The sequence below is a fragment of the Theropithecus gelada genome, chromosome 8 (assembly GCF_003255815.1).
Source record: "Theropithecus gelada isolate Dixy chromosome 8, Tgel_1.0, whole genome shotgun sequence".
Lineage (NCBI taxonomy): Eukaryota > Metazoa > Chordata > Mammalia > Primates > Cercopithecidae > Theropithecus > Theropithecus gelada.
Genome location: NC_037676.1, coordinates 26,187,431 through 26,211,451, shown reverse-complemented (window position 1 = coordinate 26,211,451; position 24,021 = coordinate 26,187,431). Strand labels below are relative to the sequence as shown.

General features: G+C 50.4%; 1 protein-coding gene across 7 annotated transcripts; it reads left to right on the top strand.

The window, feature by feature from the left end:
* Positions 1–3,216: 3,216 nt before the first annotated feature.
* On the top strand, positions 3,217–23,985 carry CHRNA2 (cholinergic receptor nicotinic alpha 2 subunit). Of its 7 annotated transcripts, XM_025393812.1 has the most exons (9): positions 3,217–3,305; positions 4,347–4,580; positions 8,127–8,186; positions 12,450–12,637; positions 13,647–13,867; positions 14,271–14,315; positions 16,309–16,418; positions 19,643–20,657; positions 22,011–23,205. In XM_025393812.1, the coding sequence occupies exons 4-9, from the start codon at positions 12,565–12,567 to the stop codon at positions 22,134–22,136; spliced, it is 1,590 nt and encodes a 529-aa protein (XP_025249597.1). In that variant the 5' UTR covers positions 3,217–3,305; positions 4,347–4,580; positions 8,127–8,186; positions 12,450–12,564; the 3' UTR covers positions 22,137–23,205. The 7 variants fall into 7 exon arrangements, with proteins under 7 accessions (XP_025249597.1, XP_025249603.1, XP_025249601.1 ...); XM_025393818.1 differs by lacking the exon at positions 3,217–3,305 and having other exon boundaries at positions 4,094–4,580; positions 13,647–13,822; positions 19,779–20,657; positions 22,011–23,985; XM_025393816.1 differs by lacking the exons at positions 3,217–3,305; positions 8,127–8,186 and having other exon boundaries at positions 4,094–4,580; positions 13,647–13,822; positions 19,648–20,657; positions 22,011–23,985.
* The last annotated feature ends 36 nt before the right edge of the window (positions 23,986–24,021 follow it).

The window sequence follows — 24,021 nt, the reverse complement described above, 5'->3', positions numbered from 1 at the left end:
AAATTAGTTCAATGTAATGGAAGACTTGGAGGAACAGGAATATTGGAATGAATTGCTTAATGTATGATCTGCTCGCCTTCCTCCTGATATGGAAGGACTCATCAGAGACTTCTTTTTCCAAGACCTTGAGAGGTACATTGGTGAGGAAGAACCATCATCTCAATTACTGGAAAGTGCAGGAAGTGGTTTGGACCTTCAGTCCCAAGCTTAGAGTTAGGGAAACTTCTCAGTACATGGCTGTATTAGTCCATCCTTACACTGCTGTAAATACCTAAGACTGGGTAATTTATAAAGAAAGGAGGCTTAATTGGCTCATAGTTTGCAGGCTGTACAGGAAGCGTGGCTGGGGAGGCCTCAGGAAACTTACAGTTATGGCAGAAAGCAAAGGGAAAGCAGGCACAGCTTCACATTGCTAGAGCAGGAGGAAGAAGAGAGAAGGGGGAGATTAAACACTCTTTTAAACACCAGATCTTGTGAGAACTCATTCACTATCATGAGAACAGCAAGGGAGAAATCCACCCTCATGATCCAATCACCTCCCACCACGCCCCACCTCCAACATTGGGGATTACAATTTGACATGAGATTTGGGCGGCAACACAAATCCAAACCTGTCAATGGCACACGTCTATCATCCATCTGCTGAAGGAGGAAACAAGAGGAAGCTGTGTAGTGCCTCCTACCTGACAAAACCATAAATGCAATTAATACAATATCTCCAGAAGAATCCCAAGAATTAGGGCCACCAGCAAACACTGTAAGGATGCAGAAGTGGTAATTTTGATGATCACCAAATGCTACCTTAGGTAGATGGGTCTCAGACTGTCAGTGGTTCATCGTAAACTTAAGTGATTCTGATTACAGAAGCTGTTCCCAATGTGGCCCAAATGCTCATTTTCCCAGCAGCAGTGGCAAACCCTGGTTCTAGATGTGCTGGCAGAGCCCAGAGGTTCAAATTATTCACTTGGTGGCAAGTTGATTGTAGCGAATGCCTTACATGCTTGAGAAGGCAGCAATCTGGCTTTTATGGAATACCATAGATGCTTATTCTGGAGAATGGCTGGAGAGGAAAGCAATACATCCCGACCCTAACCTCATGACCTATTACTACAATGAGCACTGTACCTGTCTGTATTTTCTTACTGACTTTGCTAATTTATTTCATTTTCTGCCCACCCCATTACTTTCTATGTGTGTGTGTTGGGTGAACGTTATCATTTACTCCATAGAAAACAGAATTTCAAGATGGCTCCAGTGTCAGGACTAGAGCAAGAATAGAATTAGAGCAGGAGGCTGGACTTGGAGCTGGATGGTCACTGGTGAGACTTGGGATTCTATCCCTGTAGAATTAGGGTGGGGTTAGGGGGAGCCTTTTTGCTTGTATGAGGAATGGTTACATTCTGTTAGGTTCTATATTTGTCTGTTTGGCATCCACTATGTGCAGAGCCAAACTAACAGCCAGCATTGTTTATATCTCCCCTGCAACCAGCTTTTGCAGGTGCACTAAAGTTATAGTACAAGCCCTCTGCCTAATCTTGACTCAGTATCTCCAACAACCCCATTTGTCGAACTCTCACACACTGAGCCAATATTCCTCCTGCCCCAAATCACCTCAGAACCAGGTACTGGGCAATCACAGACCACCCCTATGGCCCAGAGCCCACCAAGATTATTCAAACTATCTCATCGCAAGCTGCTTCCTTGCACTGCCCTGGCTTTCCCGGGAAACCTCATGAAGCTCGGGGCCAGGCTTCCTGCATTGTGCCCTCCACCTCCTGACACTCCCTGGTGCTGTTCTGTGTGGCCCTGCGGGGATGTGCCACCCCTCCTGTTTCTAGGGATCTGTCAGTATAAACTCCTTCCTTTATGACAGTCACTTACGTGTCTGCATGTCTTACCACACCTGATTAAACATTTTTTTTCAAGGTGTGATAATGGAAAGTTGAGTGTGCACTGATATTAGGAGCCAAAGAGCTAGATTTTGGGTGTGGGAGGGGGGCTTTCCAGCATTGAAACAACTTTCAAATATTTCAGGAATGTCCCCCCTCTTGAAGTGGGCAGAGCCCACCTTCTGCATAGAAGCTCAAAACCCCAGATTCCTGCTTCCTTGGCCTTCCTGGCATCTGGTTTGGGAGCACATGCTTTAATCAGATGCATCTGTTTCGACTTTTGTATGCAGAGCTAGTGACACAAAGGAGCAGGGCTGGAGGAGAATTAACTGTGGCAGCAGCAGCAGCAGCGGCAGCAGCAGGGACGGCTGCTTCCAGGGACAGCGGTGACAGTGGCACCCGTGATGGTGCCAGGTTCTCATGCAGCTCTGTAGCAGCAGGACCCACCACGCTGGCCGGGGGCAAAGGCTTCCCTCTTCTTCCTGCTCTCCAAGCAGCCCCTCCAGCTTTCTAGGTTCTTCTGTGGACCACCCGTTTTCCCTCAATAAAACCATTCTCCACTTAAAGTAATTGGTAGGTTTTATTGCTTGCAACCAAGAATCCTGATGGATACGATCTGTGATTTTCTTTTCTTTTCTTTTTTCTTTTCTTTTCTTCCCTCCCTCCCTTCCCTCCTTTCCTCCTCCCTTCCCTCCCTCCCTCCCTCCGTCCCTCCCTCCCTCCCTCCTTCCTTCCTTCCTTTCCTTCCCTCCTTCCTTCCTCCAGTCTCCAGATGGAAAATGTATACATCTAACTTTATATATGTAAATATGGTGAAATATTAACATTTATTAATTATGAATAGTGGAAATATGAGTGTTTATGGTTTTTTGGTATTTTATTGTCTTTTAATTCTCTCAAAAGATGATGCTAACAATCACATGCACATGTGTACACACAATTCATGTGTGTGTTTGTGTTTATTTGTGCTAATTGACTCCTCATAGTGAACCTATGAGGCGGGAGCCATTGCTCACATCTTCTTTTTACATCTGAGGAAACTGAGGCATAGGAGGCTGAAGAGGCCTGTCCAGGATTATGCAGCTGTTTAAGAGCAGAGCTAGAAATTCAATCTCAGCAGTTCGTGGCCGGGGCAGGTCCAGGGCCTTTGCTTTTAACAAAATAAGGGAGAAGAGCTAGCAAGTAGCTTGAGGGAAAGGCCGAAACCAAATAGCGTTTTTAGGATTGGAGATAAGCTTAGTTAGGCGCTGAAGGGAACGAACAAGTGGGGAGGAGAGGGAGGGTCTGAGAAAACCCGGGCTGTTAATAGATGGGGTGATGTCAAGATCACAGCGGGCCAGGTTTCGCCATGCATGGGAGGAGACAGGAGTCCCGATCTGATGCTGGAGAAAAGGAGACTTCTCCGGAAAATCAAAGGCAAGGTCACCTGCAAGGAGGCTGAGGGGGTGAGAGGGAAGCAGCCACACTGGGTGGCCACGCGAGTGACTGGTGGTCCTCTAGGGTGGTGGGGGAGGGGTCTCACAGGGGAGGAGGGCAAGGAGAGAACCGTGGGCTGACTGGCCAGCAGCTCTGTCCTTACTCCAATTTTTCCGATGCTATTTACTGACTTAGCAGGTAAATACTTTCCAAGGTTCTTCAAGTTCTTTACAGCTGGGCTTGTTCCAAGGCTGGAATTTGTGAAGTGGATTCCTCATTTCAAAACTCTACTGCTATATTGACAGATAGACCCAGGACCCAGGACCCAGAACCTGTGTTTGCATTCAGGGGCCCCAGGCAGTGATCCTGACTCAATAACATACTGAGCCCACATTTCCCTCCAGTTACCCTCATATTTCTCTCTTTTAAAGGGAAAGTCTGTGAGAGAATTGTTTCTACTTTTTATCGCTTAGCCTTCTTGGCCCATTCGCCCCTGAACTCATTGAAATCATACTTTTGTCTTTACTCCTTGCTGAAAGTCGTCTTGCCAACATCCCCCAAAAACCTCTACATGGCTAAATCCACAGGACAATGGAAGTCCTCGTGGCACCTGATCTATCAGCAGTCTTTGGCCCAGCTGCTCCTCTCTCTTCCTTAGCAGGCTGTCTCTAGGGGTCCAGAGAGCAGGGAAGGGAGCATCGTGGTGACTGGACAGAGGGAGGGCAGAGCTACCACTGCCCCCACCAGACACAGGCTGGAAAGTCACAGGCTCCTCCTCCTTCCCCTCCAGAGAGGCTGTGTGTGTGTGTGTGTGTGTGTGTATATGTGTGAGTGTGTGTGTGTGTGTGTGTGACAGAGAGAGCGGCGTGAGCCTGTGTGCTTGTGTGCTGAGTGCTGAGCCCTCATCCCCTCCTGGGGCCAGGCTTGGGTTTCACCTGCAGAATCACTTGTGCTGGGCTGCCTGGGCTGTCAGTGGTGCCTGCATGAAGCCGCTCTGGCTGCCAGAGCTGGACAGCCCCAGGAAAACCCACCTCTCTGCAGAGCTTGCCCAGCCGTCCCTGGGAAGCCAGCTGCCTCTCACGTAAGTCCTCCGCTCGACGGGGTGTCTCTAAACCCTCACTCTTCAGCCTCTGTTTGACCATGAAATGAAGTGACTGAGCTCTATTCTGTACCTGCCACTCTATTTCTGGGGTGCCTTTGTCAGCTGCGCAGAATGTCCAAGCCAGGCTGGTTCTCTGAATCCTTTGAATGACCTGTCTTCTTCTGTAACCACAGGTAAGAAAGGTGCCCAAGGCTTATGTTGGGGGTGGCATGCACGTGGAGAGATTGTGGATGTGGGGTCAAAGAAATACTAGCAGTTTCTGGGTACTCAGGAGGGGGTTATGTCAGAATGCTGGATGTCACCTGCTCCTAGAAATATTTTAGTCTCCTGGTTGTCCCTGCTGGGGCTGTCCACAGCCAGGTGATGATGAACACCTCCTGGCTAGGATGGCTAGCCCAGTCTCAGGAATAGTGGCTTTATTATACTGTATCTGCTCCTATGTCTTTATCACTGCTGTCCGTTCTTTTGTTCATTTATTTATTCATTCAGTAAATTGTCTATGTGCTTTAAAAGGGCTAAAAGACACCAATGCTATTTACTCACTTAGAAGGCAAATACCTTCCAAGGTTCTTCAAGTTCTTTACAGCTGGGCTTGTTCCAAGGCTGGCGTTTGTGAAGTGGATTCCTCCATCAGCTGGTGTGGTAGTTCAGATGACCTTCCAGATCCCACCCAACCTTGAGATGTTAAACTTCTGTGATTGAGCAAAGCAGATATAAAAGCTAGAAATATACTCTCTAGCCCCTAAGCACCTCTAGTGAATTTATTGGGAAGAAGAAACAGTACCAGTTTCTCTAATGGAGGGGCTTCTTTGGGAGTGTAGTGTTGCCAGTTGTGAAAAAGCTGAGACCCGTATGCTTGGGGAGGTTCTGGACGGTAGAAAGGAACCAGATGGGATGGAAGCAGCCTTTCGGGAGAAGGAAGTATTAGTAAAAAGAGGAGAATGTGGGCTGGTGGGTGGGAAGTTGAAAACAGCAGTAGTAGAACTATGGGCAGGGAAGTGAGCTCAAATCACCTTGACTTCCATAGAACCAGAATTCAAGCAGGCTAGAGATGCTGCAGTGAGTGTGGGGGTGGGGTGGGGGTGGCTGGCACTGGTGTACATGAGCAGCGACACAAGCCCAATGGGGACACTGATGTCCGAGCACTTTACATATGCAATCTCTTTTACATAGGCTTCTCGGTACACCCCATTCACCTAGACCCACTTTATAACTAGGGACCTCATTCCATTCTCTCCTCTTCCCCAAATCTGCCAATCCAGCCACTTAGAGGGTCAAAGTGTGCAGCTCTTTTTCTTTTGACATCTTCCTAACCAGAGGTGGAAGTTCCCTCTAATTACCGTCAATCACTTGGAACAATTCCTCCTTTGGTTTCCAGCGATAAGTTAAATGAAATGATATAGTGGGCTCATCACAGGGGGTGCAGATTTGAGGCATCTTACTGGGAATACATCCTCTAGAGTCACCGCATCTTATTTGCACATTCTTCTGGGAGGTCCCGGGTGGCTCTCCTTGGATCTCTACATGATGCAATTTTAGTATGCCTGGATTCCTATTCTCACTAATGGAGAAAAAAATCTCCTTTTTAAAAAATGCACTTGGTTAAAAGGTGAAACAGATGATAGCTTTGGAATTTGCAACGATGATATTGATTGGCTGGATAAGAAAGTGAATCTGCACTAGAGGAACCTCCTAGAATCTGGGATCCAGGTGGACCTAGCTTTGGGGTGAGGTGCCTGTTCCCTCTCCTCACTTGTCCTCAACAGACCTCAGTCCTGATGGTGGCTTAACAATGACAGACACAGTGCTAGGGTCTACAGAACACAGGTGAGTACTGGCTGAGTTGCTTATATGAAATTGCCCCCCTAGTTAACACCACATTATAATTTATCACATTCTAGTTTCGAAGCTAAAGATCTTAGCTTGAATCTCAGCTTCATCACTTTTTATCTATGTGGCTTTGGTCAACTTCTCTGAATATCAGTTTTTTTCTTTTTAACTTACATGAAAGAGATAATAATATCTCTTCCCCACACCCTCCTAGGGGTCATGTGAGGCCCAAATAGGTCAAAGCTGCAAAAGTACTTTGTAAATCTGAAAGAAACATAAATGCATGGTGTTCTTAGGAAGACCTTTTAGGAATTAACATCAGGGGGGATTCTGAAATCCTCATTCCCTGCACCAAATCAGCCCTGTGTTCTAATATCTAGCAAAAACTTCATGCCTGTATGAAGGTAGACATAAACCATGGAATTTCACAACTCTTCTTTATTTTAACTAGCAAATGAAACTTCTAGATGGCACTGAGCCACATGTAAATGGGGGAGGGCATGAGATCTTTGAGGATCTTAAATCCTCCAGGGTAGAAAGGATGAAAGAGACAAGAGACAAGGAACCAGAATGGCAGCTTTGTGATTATCAGGTGTTTGAAAGATTGTGGAGAGCAGAGAAAAAACCTCACCTCCTCCGCAGTTTCCCCTGGCTATTAACGAAATTTAATCTCTGATGACAACACTAGGGTCTCTAAACTCAAGTCAACCCAACCCAAGCATCTCTCAGACGCTTATGCAGATTCAGACTCGGGGAAGAGCTTCCCAATGTGGAGAGTTGTAAAAAGCCTGGAAAGGATGCCTTGGGGAACTTGGGGCCTCCCTGGATGGCTTTGGAAGCAATGGGGCTAAATGAATAAAAATCATGTCCCACATTAGGGGTGGATGAGTGGATGAGACTCTAGCATTTTCCTTCCTTTTGGTTCTTCTCTATTCAAGTTCACTCAGTTCCCTGTCCCTGGTGCCTGGCACACTGTTGGCCCTGATGCAGAATGAGGCAGTACATTCTCTTACAGTCCAAGCGTGAAACAACAACAACAACACAAAATGAATGAGGTAGTGGAAAGATAAACAAAGAAAAGTCAACAATCACACTATGAGTGCAAATGTTTGAAGCCGTGCTGCTCCCCAAATTAAGTGACAAGCCTTGGTCTCCTTCTTCAGGCTCTCGGAGCCCTCCTCCTGCCCTGGGTACCTTTTGCAGGTGGCTCTGAATACGTGGAACCCACAAAGTGGGCTGGGGCTTTGCTTGGGGCTGGAGGGAAGAGGTGAATAAGATACAGTGGTCACCCTTAAGGAGCGACCTCACGACAGGAAGTTCAACTTTTCTCTGAAAGCCCCCATTTGACCTTTGAGATCAATGTGGCGATCCCATTTCCCGGGCCTCAGCCCTAAGGTGATTCCAGATGAACACAGCTGACTTTTAAAAAAATTATTATTGTGGTAAAATATGCATAACATAATTTACCAGTGTAACCATTATTAAGTGTATATAGTTCCTCGGGTTAAGAACATTCACATTGTTGTGCAGACATCACCACTGCCCAACTGCAGATTTTTCATCATCCCAAACTGAAACTCTGCACCCATTGAACAACAGCTCCTCACTCCCTTCCCCCTAGCTCCTGGCACCCCCTCCATGCTACTTTCTGTCTCTATGAATTTGACTATTCTAGGAACCTCCTATAAATGGAATCACAATGTCTTTGTCTTTTTATAACTGGCTTATTTTACTTAGCATAATGTCCTCAAGGTTCATCCGTGTTGTAGCATGGATCAGAATTTCTGTCCTTTTTGAGGATAAATAATATTCCATTGTATGGATAGACCGCATTTGTTTAACCATTCATCTGTCGCTGGATACCGGAGTTGCTTCCGCTTTTTACACAGCTGATTGATGAACTGCACTGCATTCCGACGGAAGAGTGGAGTCAAATCTACAGAGTTTGGGTGAGCTCCTGCTGCTGTGAGATGAGGGGAGGGTGCGTAAAACACACCACAGGTATTGCTGCCCACTTGAAAATTATTCTGATATTAAGTAACCGATACCTGCTGATAGTGGGAAATTTGGAAAATGCAGAAAACTGTCAAAAAGAATAATATTCGCCTCTAATTCCCGTGCCCAGAGATAACACAGGTGATCTATTTATATGTAGAAAAGAGATTAAAAGAGAAAAGAGCAAAATGGTAATGCTAGCCCTCTCTGGTAATCAGGTAGCTGTGCTGTTTCCTTTGCAGTGGTCTGCTTGGGGGAAGTCCCCTGGGGACAAGCTCCCGCACCTTCGAGGGCCAGAGATCCCAGACCCTGCCACTGCGGTTCACCCGAGCCACAGAAGCTGCTGATGCCCAGGCTGGGGTGGGTGCTGTACAAACATTCTGCATAATTTGCAGGGCGATGTGAGGTTACACATTATATAAAGCTGCACTCCTGAATGAGAGCTCTTGTGGGGCTGTGTATATCAGGCCTATCTGTGGAGAAGCTTCCCACTGCCAGGACTCCCTGCTTCTCCCCCGTGGAGGCACCGTCCTGGGAGAGCTTTGGGAGGCTCTCTCGGGCAGCTTATTCCATATACTGGGAACCACCAGCCTTTTCCACTTGCCAGCTGGGGATTTTCAGAGCCAGGAAGGAACCAGGAACCTCTAAGACTGGGACAAAATGAGGAATCCCAGGGCAGGATGGGGTGTAGGGTGGCACGGAGGATAAGGGCAGCTGGTGGACAGGGGCAATATTCTCCCAAGGGAACAGAAGAAAAATGTAATCCTCTATTTCCAACAAGTCTTTGAATTGAAACCTTCTGGGGAAATTGATGCAGGAGGGCCCTTTTCCCCCACAACACTCTGGTGTCTGTGCTATAGTCAGTATACGACAGCAATTCCAACACATCAAATCCTTCCCACATTCCTCTTCTCCGACTTGACACAAACTGTCATTGTGCGATGCCACTGGGTCATGGGCCCTGACAACCACAAGAGCAACCTGTTCCCTGATCAGCCCTCTGCAGTTCCCCAGTGACTTTCATGGACACAAATGACCCCGTTTGCTCCCGTCACTCCTCCCACAGGGCAGAAAGTGTTCGATCTTTATCTTAAGGCAAAATCCCAGGGGGATTGAGTGACCTTTCACAGATCACCACCAGCCAGTGGTGGGGCCAGGACTCGAAGCCACGTTTGCCAGCACCAGCCCTGCTCTCATTTCCTGCCAGGAGGGTAGGATGGGTTGGTGCAACAGGCCCTGGGAGAGATGGAGGATTAGTGACGCCAGAAACACTGTTGAGAGGCTGGGTCAGAGTGGGCAGGAAGATGAGAATGACCAGATAAAAGTGGTTTCACAACTCCATGAATAATAATTCTGATTCTCTCATACCTGGTGGTTTACTTTGATTTTTACTCTCTTTTTGAGATGGGATCTTGCTCTGTTGCCCAGGCTGGAGTGCAGTGGCATGATCATAGCTCATTGCAGCCTTGGTTTTCCCAGGCTCATGCGACCCTCCTTTCTTAGCCTCCCCAGTAGCTGAGATCACAGACACACGCCACTATGCCCAGCTAATTTTTAAATTTTTTTGCAGAGACGGGAGGGTCTCACTATGTTGCCCAGGCTGGTTTTGAACTTCTGAGCTCAAACACTCCTTCTGTCTTGCTCCAAAAGAGCTGGAATTACAGGCATGAGCTACTGTGCCCAGTCCTTGGTTTACATTTTTAAAGCCACTTTTACCCTTATTCTTTTTTTAAAGTTGTGATTCAGTACACATAACATAAAATTGATCATTATTGGCATTCAGTACAATTGGAACAGTGTGCAGCCATCAGCACTATCTAGTTCTAGAACATTCTCACCCTCCCAAAGGAAATCCTGCACTCACTAGTTGTACCGAGAGCCATTGTTATCTCCCTAGACCGCACACACGATGTGTCCCTGAACACAAGGCCTCGCTCTTCTCCCCATGGGGGGCTGTTTCAAAAAATGCTAATTTGAATGTGTAAGCTTGTAAGGCAATAATGTTATTTTAGTGATATATATATATGATTTAAATCACACACTATATAAAATAATATTTTAAAATACTGCTTTTCCCGACTTTCCCAATTATGAAACATTCATTTCACATGAAACATTATGTTTACCCCGATCTTTGACATCCGTGTCCTTCTGGTCACTAGAACCCTTTGTATATTGATTCTTCATGTTTGGCAAATATCATTGTCACCACAGTCAAGAGAGGTAGCTGCTGCTGCTTTTTTTTTTTTTTTTTTTTTTTGAGATGGAGTGTTGCTCTGTCACCCAGGCTGGAGTGCAGTGCAACGGTCTCGGTTCACTGCAAGCTCCGCTCCCGGGTTCACGCCGTTTTCCTGCCTCAGCCTGCCAAGTAGCTGGGACTACAGGCGCCCGCCATTACGCCCGGCTATTTTGTTGTATTTTTAGTAGAGACAGGGTTTCACCGTGTTAACCAGGATGGTCTCGATCTCCTGACCTCGTGATCCACCTGCCTCGGCCTCCCAAAGTGCTGCGATTACAGGCGTGAGCCACTGCGCGCCGGCCTAGCTGCTGCTTCTTAATCCACGAGGTGTTTGTTTATTTTTTAATAAGTTTTTTTGAGATATAATTAAAATACCATAAAATTCACCCATTTAAAGTGTGCAATTTGGTGAATTTTAGTATATTCACACATCTGTGCAACACCACACCATCTAGTTCCAGAGCTCTCTTATCCCCTCTAAGGGAAACTCAGTGATCATTAAGCAGTCACTTCCCATCCCTCCCTCCCGCCACCCCACAACCACTAATCTACGTCTGTCTCTATAGATTTGCCTGTTCTACATATTCCATATCAATGGGATCATACAATGTGTAGGAAAAAACACAAACTGTTTTTCTCTGCTCTCACTCCACAACAATCAACACGGAAGACTTCTGTGACCCCCAAAGATGTGGGGATTTCTCCCCACCCATAAGCAAGCAGTCAGTTCTGTAGCAGAGATCAGCTGGGTGCCTTCTAATTCAATTCAGACACCATCCACCTGGAGACAGCTCAGATCCCACACGTCGAGGGCTCAGTCCCCAACACTGGCCCCCAATGTCAATGCCGATCACAAGTCCTAGGTTGTTTTACCTGTGCTTCCAACCCACTGGCTATAAATTGGAATTGGGGTTCCCATGACTCCTCCTTGGGTTCGACTAACTTGCTAGAATGGCCCACAGAACTCAGGGAAACACTGGTTTACTAGCTTATAAGAGATAGTGTAAGATACAGGTGACAAGATGCATACAGCAAGGTTTGGGAAGGGGCACAGAGATTCCATGCCCTCCCTGGGATCATCACCCCTCAGGAACCTCCAATGTTCTGCTATTTAGAAACTCTTCAAAACCTGTCCTTTCGGGTTTTTATGGAGGCTTCATCATGCAGCATGATTGATTAATCCAGTGGTCACTGGTGATCAACTTAACCTTTAGCTCCTCTCCTGTCCCTGGAGGTTTGAGGGGCGGGGCTGAAAGTCCTAACCCTATAAAGCCTGCCTTTGTCTTCCTGTGACCAGCCCCATCTTGCAGCTGCCTAGGGGCTGCCAGCCACCAGTCATGCAAAAAGACATCATTTTACAGATTCCAAGTACTTAGGAGTTGTATTCCAGGAAATAGGATTGAAGACCAAATACATATTTTACGTATCACCTTCAGTACGTGGCTTTTTACCACTGGCTTCTGGTACTTTGCAGAATGCTTTCTAGGTTCCTCCATGCTGTAGCAAGTGTCAGCACCTCAGTCCTTTTTATGGTAGAATCATGTTCCGTTGTAAGGATTTACTGCCTTTTGTCCATCCATTCATCAGCTGATGGACATTTGTTTGGACAAAAGGCTGTTTCCGCCCTTCGGATCTTGTGAATAGTACCCTGATTCTTTTATTGATCCTCTTTGCAGTATGATTATCCCCATTTTACAGATGACCACTGAGGCAAAGCAATGGGGACCTCGGTCCCATCCTGTGCCCTCCTTTGTCCAGCAGGTCAGGGCTGGTCTTAGGGCAGAGTCGCTGGCTGACTGGAGAAAGAGGAAGAGGCTGATTCCTCAATAAGCCAGGGAGAGCCCAGGAGCGCTTAACTGCTGAGAGGCCTGCTGAGGGCCTTTTGCTCACATTTCATGCCTGTGTAGAACGTGAGAAACAGAAATATGCCTGTGTCAAGGATACACGACCCTAAGAGCCCTTTCTTGGGCTTGCTCAGGTTTGGTGGTGAGAGGAAGCCTCGCAGAATGCAGCAGCAGCTCTGCTGGGGACATGGTCCGAGGTGCAACCCACAGTGAAGCCCTGACCTGACCTCCTGATGCTCAGGGGAAGCCATGGGCCCCTCCCGTCCTGCGTTCCTGTCCTTCACAAAGCTCAGTCTGTGGTGGCTCCTTCTGACCTCAGCAGGTGAGTGCTTGTCACCTGTCATTGTAAGACTTCATCTCACGCTTGTCGGCTCACAAACTGTAGGAAGGAGTCTGCAGATGGACCCCTTGCAACCGTCAAAGCTGCAGGGGACTTCAGAGGTCATCAGCCGGGTGGCTGGTTCCACTGGGAGAGGTGGAGGGGCGGTCACAGCTCTGACGTTAGCATCTGTGTCACCTTAAATGTCCCCAAGCTTCAATGTCCTCAGCTGCAAAATGCAAATAGTATTGTGTACCTCCCAGGCCTATTGTGAGGATTAAACGAAAGTTTGTGACCAGAATCCGGGATACAGGAGGCACTCGGGATGCAGCGCTTTCTGTCCCAGATGGTGCTGACACGTTTTTCTGGGATTTGGAGCTGTAATTCTCGACTTGCTCGGACAGCAGAGCCCTGAAGGGGTGAAGCTGTTTGCTGAACACAGTGAAAACTGACATGAGTGATGTCATAGAAACATTTTGAAAAGCTTTGTTTATCTGATAGGAAGTGGCACATGCCCATGGTTTAAGAAAAAATTGGGGAGGATCCCAAAGCGGTCTATTTCCCTGTTAGCATTAATGGTTCATCCAACAAGTGGGTGGGAACGGGAGACCGCTGACCCTGGCCAGGCTCACTGCAATGCCGGAGCCCTTCTCCCTGCAGCCCCCGACTTAGACCAGGCATCTCTTTCACTTCCCTGTCCCCGCAGGGGCTCCTCCATATGGGGCTGAATCTTGTCTGTAGATTCATGTTTCCCTACTTCCCTGTCTCTGCCCCTTCCCCTCGACCCCTGCAGCACTAGTTCCCACTCCTTTCTTCTCTAACTTCACAAAGCAGTTGACCTTTCCTGAGCTCCCACGACCCCACAGCCTACTCATGCTGTGCTCAGCTCTGATAGACATTATCATCTGCCATCTTCAACAGTGTTTTGAGATAGGTTCTGGATAAGTATCCCCATTTTACAGATGAGCAAACTGAGGCTCAATGAGGCTGAGTGGCTCTGATTTGATAGCAGGTGGAGAGGAAGCCAAGCGCCCACCTCCCAGGGCTCCTGGAGACCCCCTCTCCTCTCCCAGTCCCACGGCGTTGCCGCAGGGAGGATCCCATACCCAGGCTGAGGACCGGCTCTTCAAACACCTCTTCCGGGGCTACAACCGCTGGGCGCGCCCGGTGCCCAACACTTCAGACGTGGTGATTGTGCGCTTCGGACTGTCCATCGCTCAGCTCATCGACGTGGTGCGCCTGTCCTCCCACCCCTGGCCCCGGGGAAGGAGATCCCAGACCACCCACCACTTCCCGCCACCCCCAACCGCTTCCCGCGCCCCCCCCCCACTTCCTCTACCCCAGCCCAGCCCTCACGCACAGCAGTGACCTGGGGTGGGGGCGGGGACGGCTCTTCCCGGGGCTGCTACACCCTTCCCTCTCCCAGCTCTGGAGCTCCCTCCTAGGAGGGCATTGATTGGCAGCAGTGCCTGTGCGATCCTGGAGAATCTGAGTAAGGGTGGGGTTTCAGAGCGGATGGTGGGCGGGATGGGCTTGGGGTGTCCTATCAGAGGGTCTGAAACAGCCCATCCCACTCCACCCTGTCTTCTGGGACTGGGCCAACCCCTCTAATTGCTCCTGTCTGTCTCTGGGCCAGGATGAGAAGAACCAAATGATGACCACCAACGTCTGGCTAAAACAGGTGAGGGCCCCTCCTCCAGTCCAGGCAGGAGCCTACTGGAAATCCATGGACCCCAGACCCCCCTAGGACTTCTTCGCTAGTGAAAGACCAAGGAACAGCAAGACCCTGAACTTAGTTTACCAAGCAGATGCCACATGGGATGTTCCCAAAGCTGACTTTTTCCACAGGGCCTGTGTGCTTGGTGGCTAGACTTGAGTCTAGTGCCTGAGAAGGTCGCCTCAGGCACTAGAAAGCCACGTGGTGCTTTCCTGGGAGCAGGCATCCATTCATCCCTGCTACTTTGGAATCCTCCCCAAAGCCCCAGGAGGGGTTCATTCTGCCCATTTTGCAGCTCAGGAGAGCAGGAAGCAGAGAGCAGCTGGGCTGGAAAAGGGGGCCCAGCTGTGCCTGACTCCGAGCCCCAGGCTCCTACGAGAGAACGCTGAGTGCTTAATATCTATGCTGCCACCCAAATACCCCCAAACTTACAGGCTCACAGCAGCTCCTAGGTCACTATGTCTTATGGCTTTATGGCCAGGAGTTTGGGTGGTTTCTTCTGCTTCGCATGGTGACCACTAGGGTTACTTGGTGGTATTTGAGTGAGGGTTCATCTGGTCTGGAGGGTCTAAGACAGCTTAATTCACACATATGTCCCTTAGCGGGGATGTCCGGAAGGCTCTGGAAGGTGCTGGAAGGCTGGACTCAGATGGGCCCCTCATCCCCTTCAGGCACCCTCAGGGTCTCTCCAGCAGGGGAGTCAGATTTCTTGCCTAGTGGTTCAGGGATTCCAGAGTGAGGGTCCCAAGAGACAGGGAGTAAAAGAAACTGGGCCAGCATTGATCTTGTTGTATACTACTGGTCAAGACAGTCATAGAACCCAGTTAGACTCAGGAAAGGACGCACAGATCCTGCTTAGGTCGGAGTCTTCCCTCCCTCTGATGCCATAATCCAGGAGCTATTAGGGGTCACTTGGCTAATCTTTACGGATGTGACAGCTGAGGGCCAGAGGGAAGCAGAAACTTGGAAGCTACCCAGTCATGTGGTGTGTGTGTGTGTGCAGGGAGGCAGGACTAGAACTTGGTTTGACCCAATTGTCCCCATAGGCTGGTCACCTGGGCTTCAGGGTTGAGATGGCAGGGCAAGGAAGGAGTACTGGAGTATGAGTCAGGCCAGTCAGCAATGCCTCTGATTAGCTTGTGATACTGGGTGAGCTACGTAACCTCTCAGAGCCTCAGTTTCCTCATCTGCAAAATGAGGATAACGCAGTCTACTACCACATGCCTGGGAGGATTAATGTACCCCAATTTGGTATGGCTGCCTCAAAATGTTGGTTGGACCTGAAAACTTGACAGATGGACTACAGAGAGAATACAAACCTGATGGAGGCAGGGGGACTGACTTGGACCTGCCTTGGTGGAGGCCTCGGTGGAGGCAGGGCTCCCATCCCATCTCTGGTGGAACTCCTGTGGGGCACTTGGGAGTGCAGTTGGAAGATCCCCAGGTAACTCCCCTGCCTCACTGTATGCCTCTGGCAGGTTGATTTTCCTGTCTCTGGTCCTCAGTTTGCTCATCTGCTAAATGGGGGAGATGCTTTCACTTGCTCTGCATTCCCTGCTTAGCTGTCCCGTGGAGGCTTTTCCTAGATGGAGAGTAGAAAACAAACCATAAACTGTGATGCACTAAAAATGAGAGACTTCACTAGAGATGAGTGAGGTGGCCCACCAAGGTCATCCAGCCAGGGATTGGCAGAACAAGGACTAGAGGCAGGACAAGGGTGAACTTCATGTGCCCAGGACCTTGACTACTAAAGTCCAGGCAAAGCGAGAAGGCTGGTTACTTGCTCAGAGCCCATTCCCAGCACTGCAGCTCCCTCCACTATTCTGGGCTGTGTGGGGAGCCCTGGCTGCTCCAAGGGGGCTGCTTGGCCCAATTCTGGGCATCCCTGGGGTGTGCTAGCTTTGCCCTAGGCTGCTCCCTGAGAGCGAGGTTGACACAACTTCCTCCCCACGCACAGGAGTGGAGCGACTACAAACTGCGCTGGAACCCCGCCGATTTCGGCAATATCACATCTCTCCGGGTCCCTTCTGAGATGATCTGGATCCCCGACATTGTCCTCTACAACAAGTAGGAAGCCACCGGGGTCCTGGGGGGATGAGGGGAGGCCAACGGGCAGGGGCCGGGTCCATGGCCTTGGGAGGGGCACCCCTGGTGTCAGCTTCCTCGCCTCCTTCTCGACTGCTTTGCTGAGCATGTCTCCCCCACCTCTCTCTTTATTCCTTCATTTCTTTCTTTTTGTTCTCACTCTACACCAAAATGAATGGCAGCTGAGCACCTGTTAGGTATCGGTGCCTGGCACTGTGCTAGAGGAACAGAGATTTGTCAATACGGAGTATTCTTTGAGAAATGTGGTGCAGGCTCTAAAAACAATACCTTGGGGTTGAAGTTGTGAGGGGTGGCAGTGTTGGTCAGACAGGCAGGCAGCATCGGCCAACACCTTCAAAGGCCATGCACTTCCTTGGCGTGCAGTTTCCTTTTTCCCAATCACGTTATTTTGTAGTTGTCTTCAAGACTAAAAAGGAGTAATCTTTGACCGCAATGTCAAGAAGTTAATAGAAGGCAGAGGAGTCTAAAGAGAGCCCCAGTGGACAAAAATAAATCAACAAAAAATATTTTGATGGAATAGATAGACATCTATAATTTCATTTCTGTATTTGGTATCAGGCAATTCTTCCCTTAGAAGTTAAGAAGTTAAAATGAAAAGATGTTTGGTGTTACGTTCATCTAAAAATGTTTTCTAAGGTGGGGCTATAGAGCATGGCTTCTTTGAGTTATAAATAGGTATGAAAAAGGGTTCTGTGGTCAAGTAATTTTGGATGACATTGTATGTAACACCCACCCCCATCCCCACCCAAGTCTTTTGGAAAATGGCAGAGCACAATAGCGTTTTAAAAATGTTATTAGAAGTCCTTCAGCAAAGACATCCACCCAGCCCAGCATTTCCCAATTCATTTGATCCTACTTTGGAAATGCTATTTTTAAAGAAAGAAATAAAAGGAAAAATGACCCATTTCTGGATTGTTTGTCTTCAGATGGGTCAGATGGTTTTTTTTTACACTGTCCAGTTCTGGTCAGAACTAAGCCCTTTCACCTAAGCCATTTTGGTGAACACGTGTTCATCCTGGGTTCTCACACTGGCAGCTCTCACATCTCAGGTGCCTAGTGTTTGCAGCTGCTGCGGAACTCACGAACTCTCCACCCTGTCATATCTCTGTGCCCCATAGCTGGCACCCAGGATCCTCTGGTTTCTGTTTTCTTTAGGGGTGGCAGAGGTCAGGAGCAAAGTCCTACATCAACTATGACTTTGAGTTTGAGGATTACCCAATAAGACTTCAGCCAGTATTACTTGATTAATTACAAGAAATTTTTTTTGGGGGGGGTACAAAATTCCAAGCCAAAGTCCCGCTGACATTTAGAAAAGGGTCCCTCCACCCAGATACCCCACTCAAGGTTAACAGGAAGGCGTCAAAGAGTTTGCCAGGTTCCTTCCCCCAAATGAGCACATGTTGCCATCTAGTGGTCGTTGTGTGTGATAAACAAAATGCTTTAAAACAATTTTGTTTTTGCCTGGGCGCGGTGGCTCACCCAGTACTAATCCCAGTACTTTCGGAGGCCGAGGTGGGCGGATTACGAGGTCAAGAGACTGAGACCATCCTGTCTAACATGGTGAAACCCTGCCTCTACAAAAAATACAAAAATTAGCCGGGCATGGTGGTGCATGCCTGTAGTCCCAGCTACTCGGGAGGCTGAGGCAGGAGAATCGCTTGAACCCGAGAGGTGGAGGTTGCCGTGAGCCGAGATCACACCCCTGCACTCCAACCTGATGACAGTGTGAGACTCTGCCTCAAAAAAAAAATTTTTTTTTTAAACTTTTGTCTCAAAGTATTTGTTACTCTCTTACAAAGTTCCTGTTTCCAGCCTGCCTATATCTCTACCGTGGAACTACTCCATGGGGGAATAAGGCCCCCTGTTCCCAAGCACTCTTCTGATTTCTTGGATTTTAGAATTGGCTGTGGGAATTAGAGGGGGAGGGAGGATGGCTAAAGGCTAGAGCAGGAGCCCACCGAGCCACCTCCTGGTGGAATCAGGGGCTGAGGCTTCCAGGAAGTGCTGCCTGACTGGTCACCACTATTCCAGTGTCCCCAGACTCCTCGTGGGTCCTTGAATGCCTAGTCCCACGATACCCCTGATTCACACTCTCTGTCCCTGTGCGAGCCTCTACCGGAAAGCTCTCTGCCCATGTCTCAGCCAAATGCTACCATCAGTCAAGGCCTTTTCCAAATGGCAGGCTTCTCGATGACCCTGCTCACCTCCCAGATTTCCCCCAAAGGGCCCGGGGAGCACCCAGACCGCCCTCCTAGTGTTGCCAGCTGCCTCTCTGATGTTGCAGTGGTTCCTGGAGACATCTCATCTCCTCATGGCTCCTTGGGCAGGGATCTTTCTCATATTCCTCTTCTGCACAGCTCTGGTACCGGCCCTAGTGGATGAGAGGCTCAAAAACGCATGTTAAATGGATACATTCAAGGGAGTATCTTCACCCGCAAAGATGTTAGGTCTCTTCTGAGCAAGGATGATCCCAGGTGGAAAGGGATCACCCTCCTGAGGGGCCGACTCATCATCTGCTAGGGAAGAAAAACAGACTCATAGATATCACTCTAAAATATTAAATGTTCAGCGCACAGGAGGACAGCTTTGACCCACTGCGATATCATCTCCGTCCAGCCAATAGCAGCAAGCACCTGGCCACACCCACCCCTTCCCCAAAACTGCCTTTGAAAAACCCCTAACCTGCGAAGTTTGGAAGAGATGCTTTGAGCGCTATCTCCATCTCCCCTGTGGCGTGGCTGACCTTGTGTCTATTCAACTCTTTCCTTACTGCAAATGAAATAAAATATTAAATGACTAAAAATAGGCAATCAAATGACATATACCCCATGATCACAAATATATATGATTGTCATATATTGATAATGTATACATAATCGTTTTACATTTTATATACACATATTTATCATCAAAATGTTATTAGTGGTTGTTTTTAGAATTCTTGGTACTTCACTCTATTCCTCACAATTCCTCCTTTTGTATTTAAGAAGGTAGTAATTGACAAGACAGCTCAGTGGCTATAAATGTGTGTGCCGGGGGAGACTTACACACTTGTAAAAATAAACCCCACCAGGGTGGCCGGGTCTGACTTGGTTCTTGGGGTTCCCCTGCTGCCAGCTCTCTGAGTAGCTTGGCTCAGGCAGATGGGTGTGCAGGGGTCTCCCCAGCTCCTCTCCTCTCCCCAGTGCAGATGGGGAGTTTGCAGTGACCCACATGACCAAGGCCCACCTCTTCTCCACGGGCACTGTGCACTGGGTACCCCCGGCCATCTACAAGAGCTCCTGCAGCATCGACGTCACCTTCTTCCCCTTCGACCAGCAGAACTGCAAGATGAAGTTCGGCTCCTGGACTTATGACAAGGCCAAGATCGACCTGGAGCAGATGGAGCAGACGGTGGACCTGAAGGACTACTGGGAGAGCGGCGAGTGGGCCATTGTCAATGCCACGGGCACCTACAACAGCAAGAAGTACGATTGCTGTGCCGAGATCTACCCTGATGTCACCTACGCCTTTGTCATCCGGCGGCTGCCGCTCTTCTACACCATCAATCTCATCATCCCCTGTCTGCTCATCTCCTGCCTCACCGTGCTGGTCTTCTACCTGCCCTCCGACTGCGGCGAGAAGATCACGCTGTGCATCTCGGTGCTGCTGTCGCTCACCGTCTTCCTGCTGCTCATCACCGAGATCATCCCATCCACCTCGCTGGTCATCCCGCTCATCGGCGAGTACCTGCTGTTCACCATGATCTTCGTCACGCTGTCCATCGTCATCACCGTCTTCGTGCTCAATGTGCACCACCGCTCCCCCAGCACCCACACCATGCCCCGCTGGGTGCGGGGGGCCCTTCTGGGCTGTGTGCCCCGGTGGCTTCTGATGAACCGGCCCCTGCCATCCTTGGAGCTCTGCCACCCCCCAGGCCTGAAACTCAGCCCCTCTTATCACTGGCTGGAGACCAACGTGGATGCCGAGGAGAGGGAGGTGGTGGTGGAGGAGGAGGACAGATGGGCGTGTGCAGGTCACGTGGCCCCCTCTGTGGGCACCCTCTGCAGCCACAGCCACCTGCACTCCGGAGCCTCAGGTCCCAAGGCTGAGGCTGTGCTGCAGGAGGGTGAGCTGCTGCTGTCACCCCACATGCGGAAGGCACTGGAAGGCGTGCACTACATTGCCGACCACCTGCGGTCTGAGGATGCCGACTCTTCGGTGCGTTGGGGTTGGGAGAGGGGCCAGCCTAGGTGACCCCACCAACTTAACGGGGAACCACCTTACCACAGAGTGTGAGCTTGGGCAGCCCAGGCCCCTCCCGTGAGGACCCACTTCCCTCAGTCATGGTCCTTAGAAGTATGGAATAAATGGTGAGAGAGCACATGTAGCTGGCCACTCTGAGGACATTTATTGGCAGGTGGCAGGTTACACACCATGGGGTCAGACATGAGCAGCTCAGCCTAATAGGAAGCCTGAGAGCCAGAGAGGGAGGACCCTGCTGCTGAACCCCATGCCTCCCTCAGGCCGCCAGCTCCCGCCATTGCCTTGGAGGTGGCGGGAAGCAGGGGGAGCATTTCAGGAGAGACCTAGAAAGTCAGCTGCTGCAGCGTCAGCCTTTGTCTTTTGTCTTGGATGGTCTCTTCCTCTGCTTTCTTGTTTATGGACTCTTGAGGATCTTGCAAACTTCACTCTTCAACCACAAACCCTGCAGATTCTTGGTTGTGCCAGGTGGACTCCGCTCCCCCGCCCCTGCCATGGCACTGGCCACACCCTGACCCCTGCCCCAGCCCCTATCTGCCATTGTTACATGAGCCGGCCACTACTCTAGCACAGGCCTCCTCCTGATGGAGCCAGGCACGGGGAACAGGGTTCCTGGGGAGGAAGGAGGGCGGAGGGAGGGAGGGAGGGAGGACAGGCCGAACAAGATGAGTTTGAGTTGGGTCAGGGCCACTACTCTACCACTACTCTTATCAGCCTAGGGAAGGATGAAAGGCTGGGAGGTTATTATGAGTGGCCTTGATGAATAGATAAGAAAATTAATCATGATGTCATCCAGGAGCAGTGAAGAATCCAGGCTCCATTGTCTGGGCTGTGAGCCCAAGTTCTACGAAGCTTCCGCCCCACCCCCAGCCTGCCAGGGGTCCCAGCCACCTTCGCCTGTTTCCCTCTCCCCAGCTCCAGCAGGTGGGCGAGGAGGCAACCTGTGGGCAGCAAAGCCCGGTGTTGCATTGAAGTCACTGCAGACTCCCTAGAAGGGCCCATGCCCCTGGGTGGTCCTGCCGCCTCCTTGCGTCCCTCTAGCCTCCTTTACCTATAGTCTGGGAGCAAAACATGGACATGTGGAGGGGCTGGGATGGGAGGGGAATCATCAGGGGAGCTTACTGGAGCCTTGAAACAGCCCGTCCCTCCCCTCCACCCACCCTGCTCCGTGCGCTGACTTTTGCTCCGCAAGATCTCTGTGGGGCAGTTACTGCTGCCCCCAGTGGCCGTCTGTGCAGCGGCTGTGCATGGGGGGAACCCATCCCCTTTCCTGGGCCTGGCCCCCGTCACTGTGTGCTGTCTTCCCCACAGGTGAAGGAGGACTGGAAGTATGTCGCCATGGTCATTGACAGAATCTTCCTCTGGCTGTTTATCATCGTCTGCTTCCTGGGGACCATCGGCCTCTTTCTGCCTCCATTCTTAGCTGGAATGATCTGACTGCACCTCCCTCAAGTTGGCTCCCAGGGCACCCCCGCTGGCCTTCTTTTGACCATCTCTGCTGCAGCTACCTCTAGTGTCCTCTTTGGGGTGAGCAGGTGTCTCTCTGCGGAGTCTGGACACTGACCCAGGCATTGCAGGCTTCCATCCAGCTTAACATTATTGTACCAGGGCTGAGAGCCTTCTGGGTGCAACTCCTGTTTTGGATACTGAGGAGCTAGGGAAGCTCTGCAGAAGGTCACAATAGTGTGGTGACCAAGTGGGGCAGAGTAAGATTCTCCTGGAGGAGCAGTGCAGACCCTAAGTGACAGAAGGGTCAACCAGGGGGACAGTGGGGCCAGGGTGACAAGGAAGGGAATGCAGACTTCAAAGGAGGGGCCATGGGGGCAAAGGGGAGGGTTCCTTGGGGGTGGAAGGGCTCTGAACAATGTTTAGACTTGGGAATGAGCCCGAAGTGCCAGGGAGAACAGCCAGGTGAGGTAGGAGGTTGGAGAGCCAGGTGGGGTCTCTCTCAGCCAGGCTGGGGATGAAGTTCGGAGTCTGTCCGAGTTGCAGGGTGCTGAGCTGTACGATCCAGCAGGGGAGTAATAAGGGCTCTTCCGGAAGGGGAGGAAGCGGGAAGCAGGGCCTGCACCTGAGGTGGAGGTGCAGGGCAGATCTTCCCTACCGGGGAGGGACGGATTGTTGGATACAGGTGGCTGGGCTATTCCATCCATCTGGAAGCACATTTGAGCCTCCAGGCTTCTCCTTGACGTCATTCCTCTCCCTTCCTTGCTGCAAAATGGCTCTGCACCAGCCGGCCCCCAGGAGGTCTGGCAGAGCTGAGCCATGGCCTGCAGGGGCTCCATATGTCTGTACACGCGCAGCGGGCAAACGTGAAAGACCATCCTGAGCTTCTCCTGACCCAACTCAAACTCATCTCGTTCGGCCTGTCCTCCCTCCCTCCCTCCGCCCTCCTTCCTCCCCAGGAACCCTGTTCCCTGTGCCTGGCTCCATCAGCAGGAGGCCTCACTTGGGAGTTGAAGATCTTTGCCTTTAGTTCCTTTGATTCGGAACTTCTCAAGGGCAGGACCTCTGCCTGTTATTTTTCCCATCCCCAGCACCTAGCACAGCACCGGGTGAGTGGGTCAGCACTTAAGGCGTTTGTTCTGAGTGGCTGAGGGGAGCAAGCTGGATTGTTTGGGCCCCAGGACTGCTGTGTAGATGGCAAAGCTGTGATCCCATCCCTTATCAGCCTGGCCCGTCTCTCCCAGAGCCCCAGGGTGTGTTGACCTGCTCTGAACCCCCCAGAGCCGCCTGTGTGTGCACTTTGGAAGGCACCACCCCAAAGCCTAAGGCTGCACCCGGGATCCCAGGCCTAGCTGCTGCTCCTGGGATCGGGCACCAAACCTCTCCCCAGCTCTGTCCAGACCAGAGGGTGGGACGTTGGCAGCTAACAGATGTGGGCACTGGCTTCTTGGGACAGTGTGGAGGCTCCAGGCAGGAAGCCGACCAGGGCGGGCTTCCAGTTTCCTTTTGGTCCTAGGGGTCCCCTCCTTCCAAACCTCGAAATATCTCTCCCTGACACTCCCAGCCTGCCTGTGACACCCTGGCCCACGCCCTGCCACGCCTCATTCCTCTCCCACTACCCCCTGCTCATGGCCCATCTGGTTTCTGTCTCCTGTCTACTCCTATGCATGCAGCCCCCAGCCTCCCCTCTCCTCCCGCTTGCTCTCCGGAGGCCTCAGAGCTCTCAGGTCCAGGCTCCCAGACCCACTCTCCTGAGACAGTGATGTTCACTCCTGTTGTCCACATCTCCCATCCGTCTTGCATGTGAATAAAGAGATTAAATAAAGCTGCACCTACTGCTCACTCAACTGTGTGGCCCCCTCCCTGCCAGCCACAC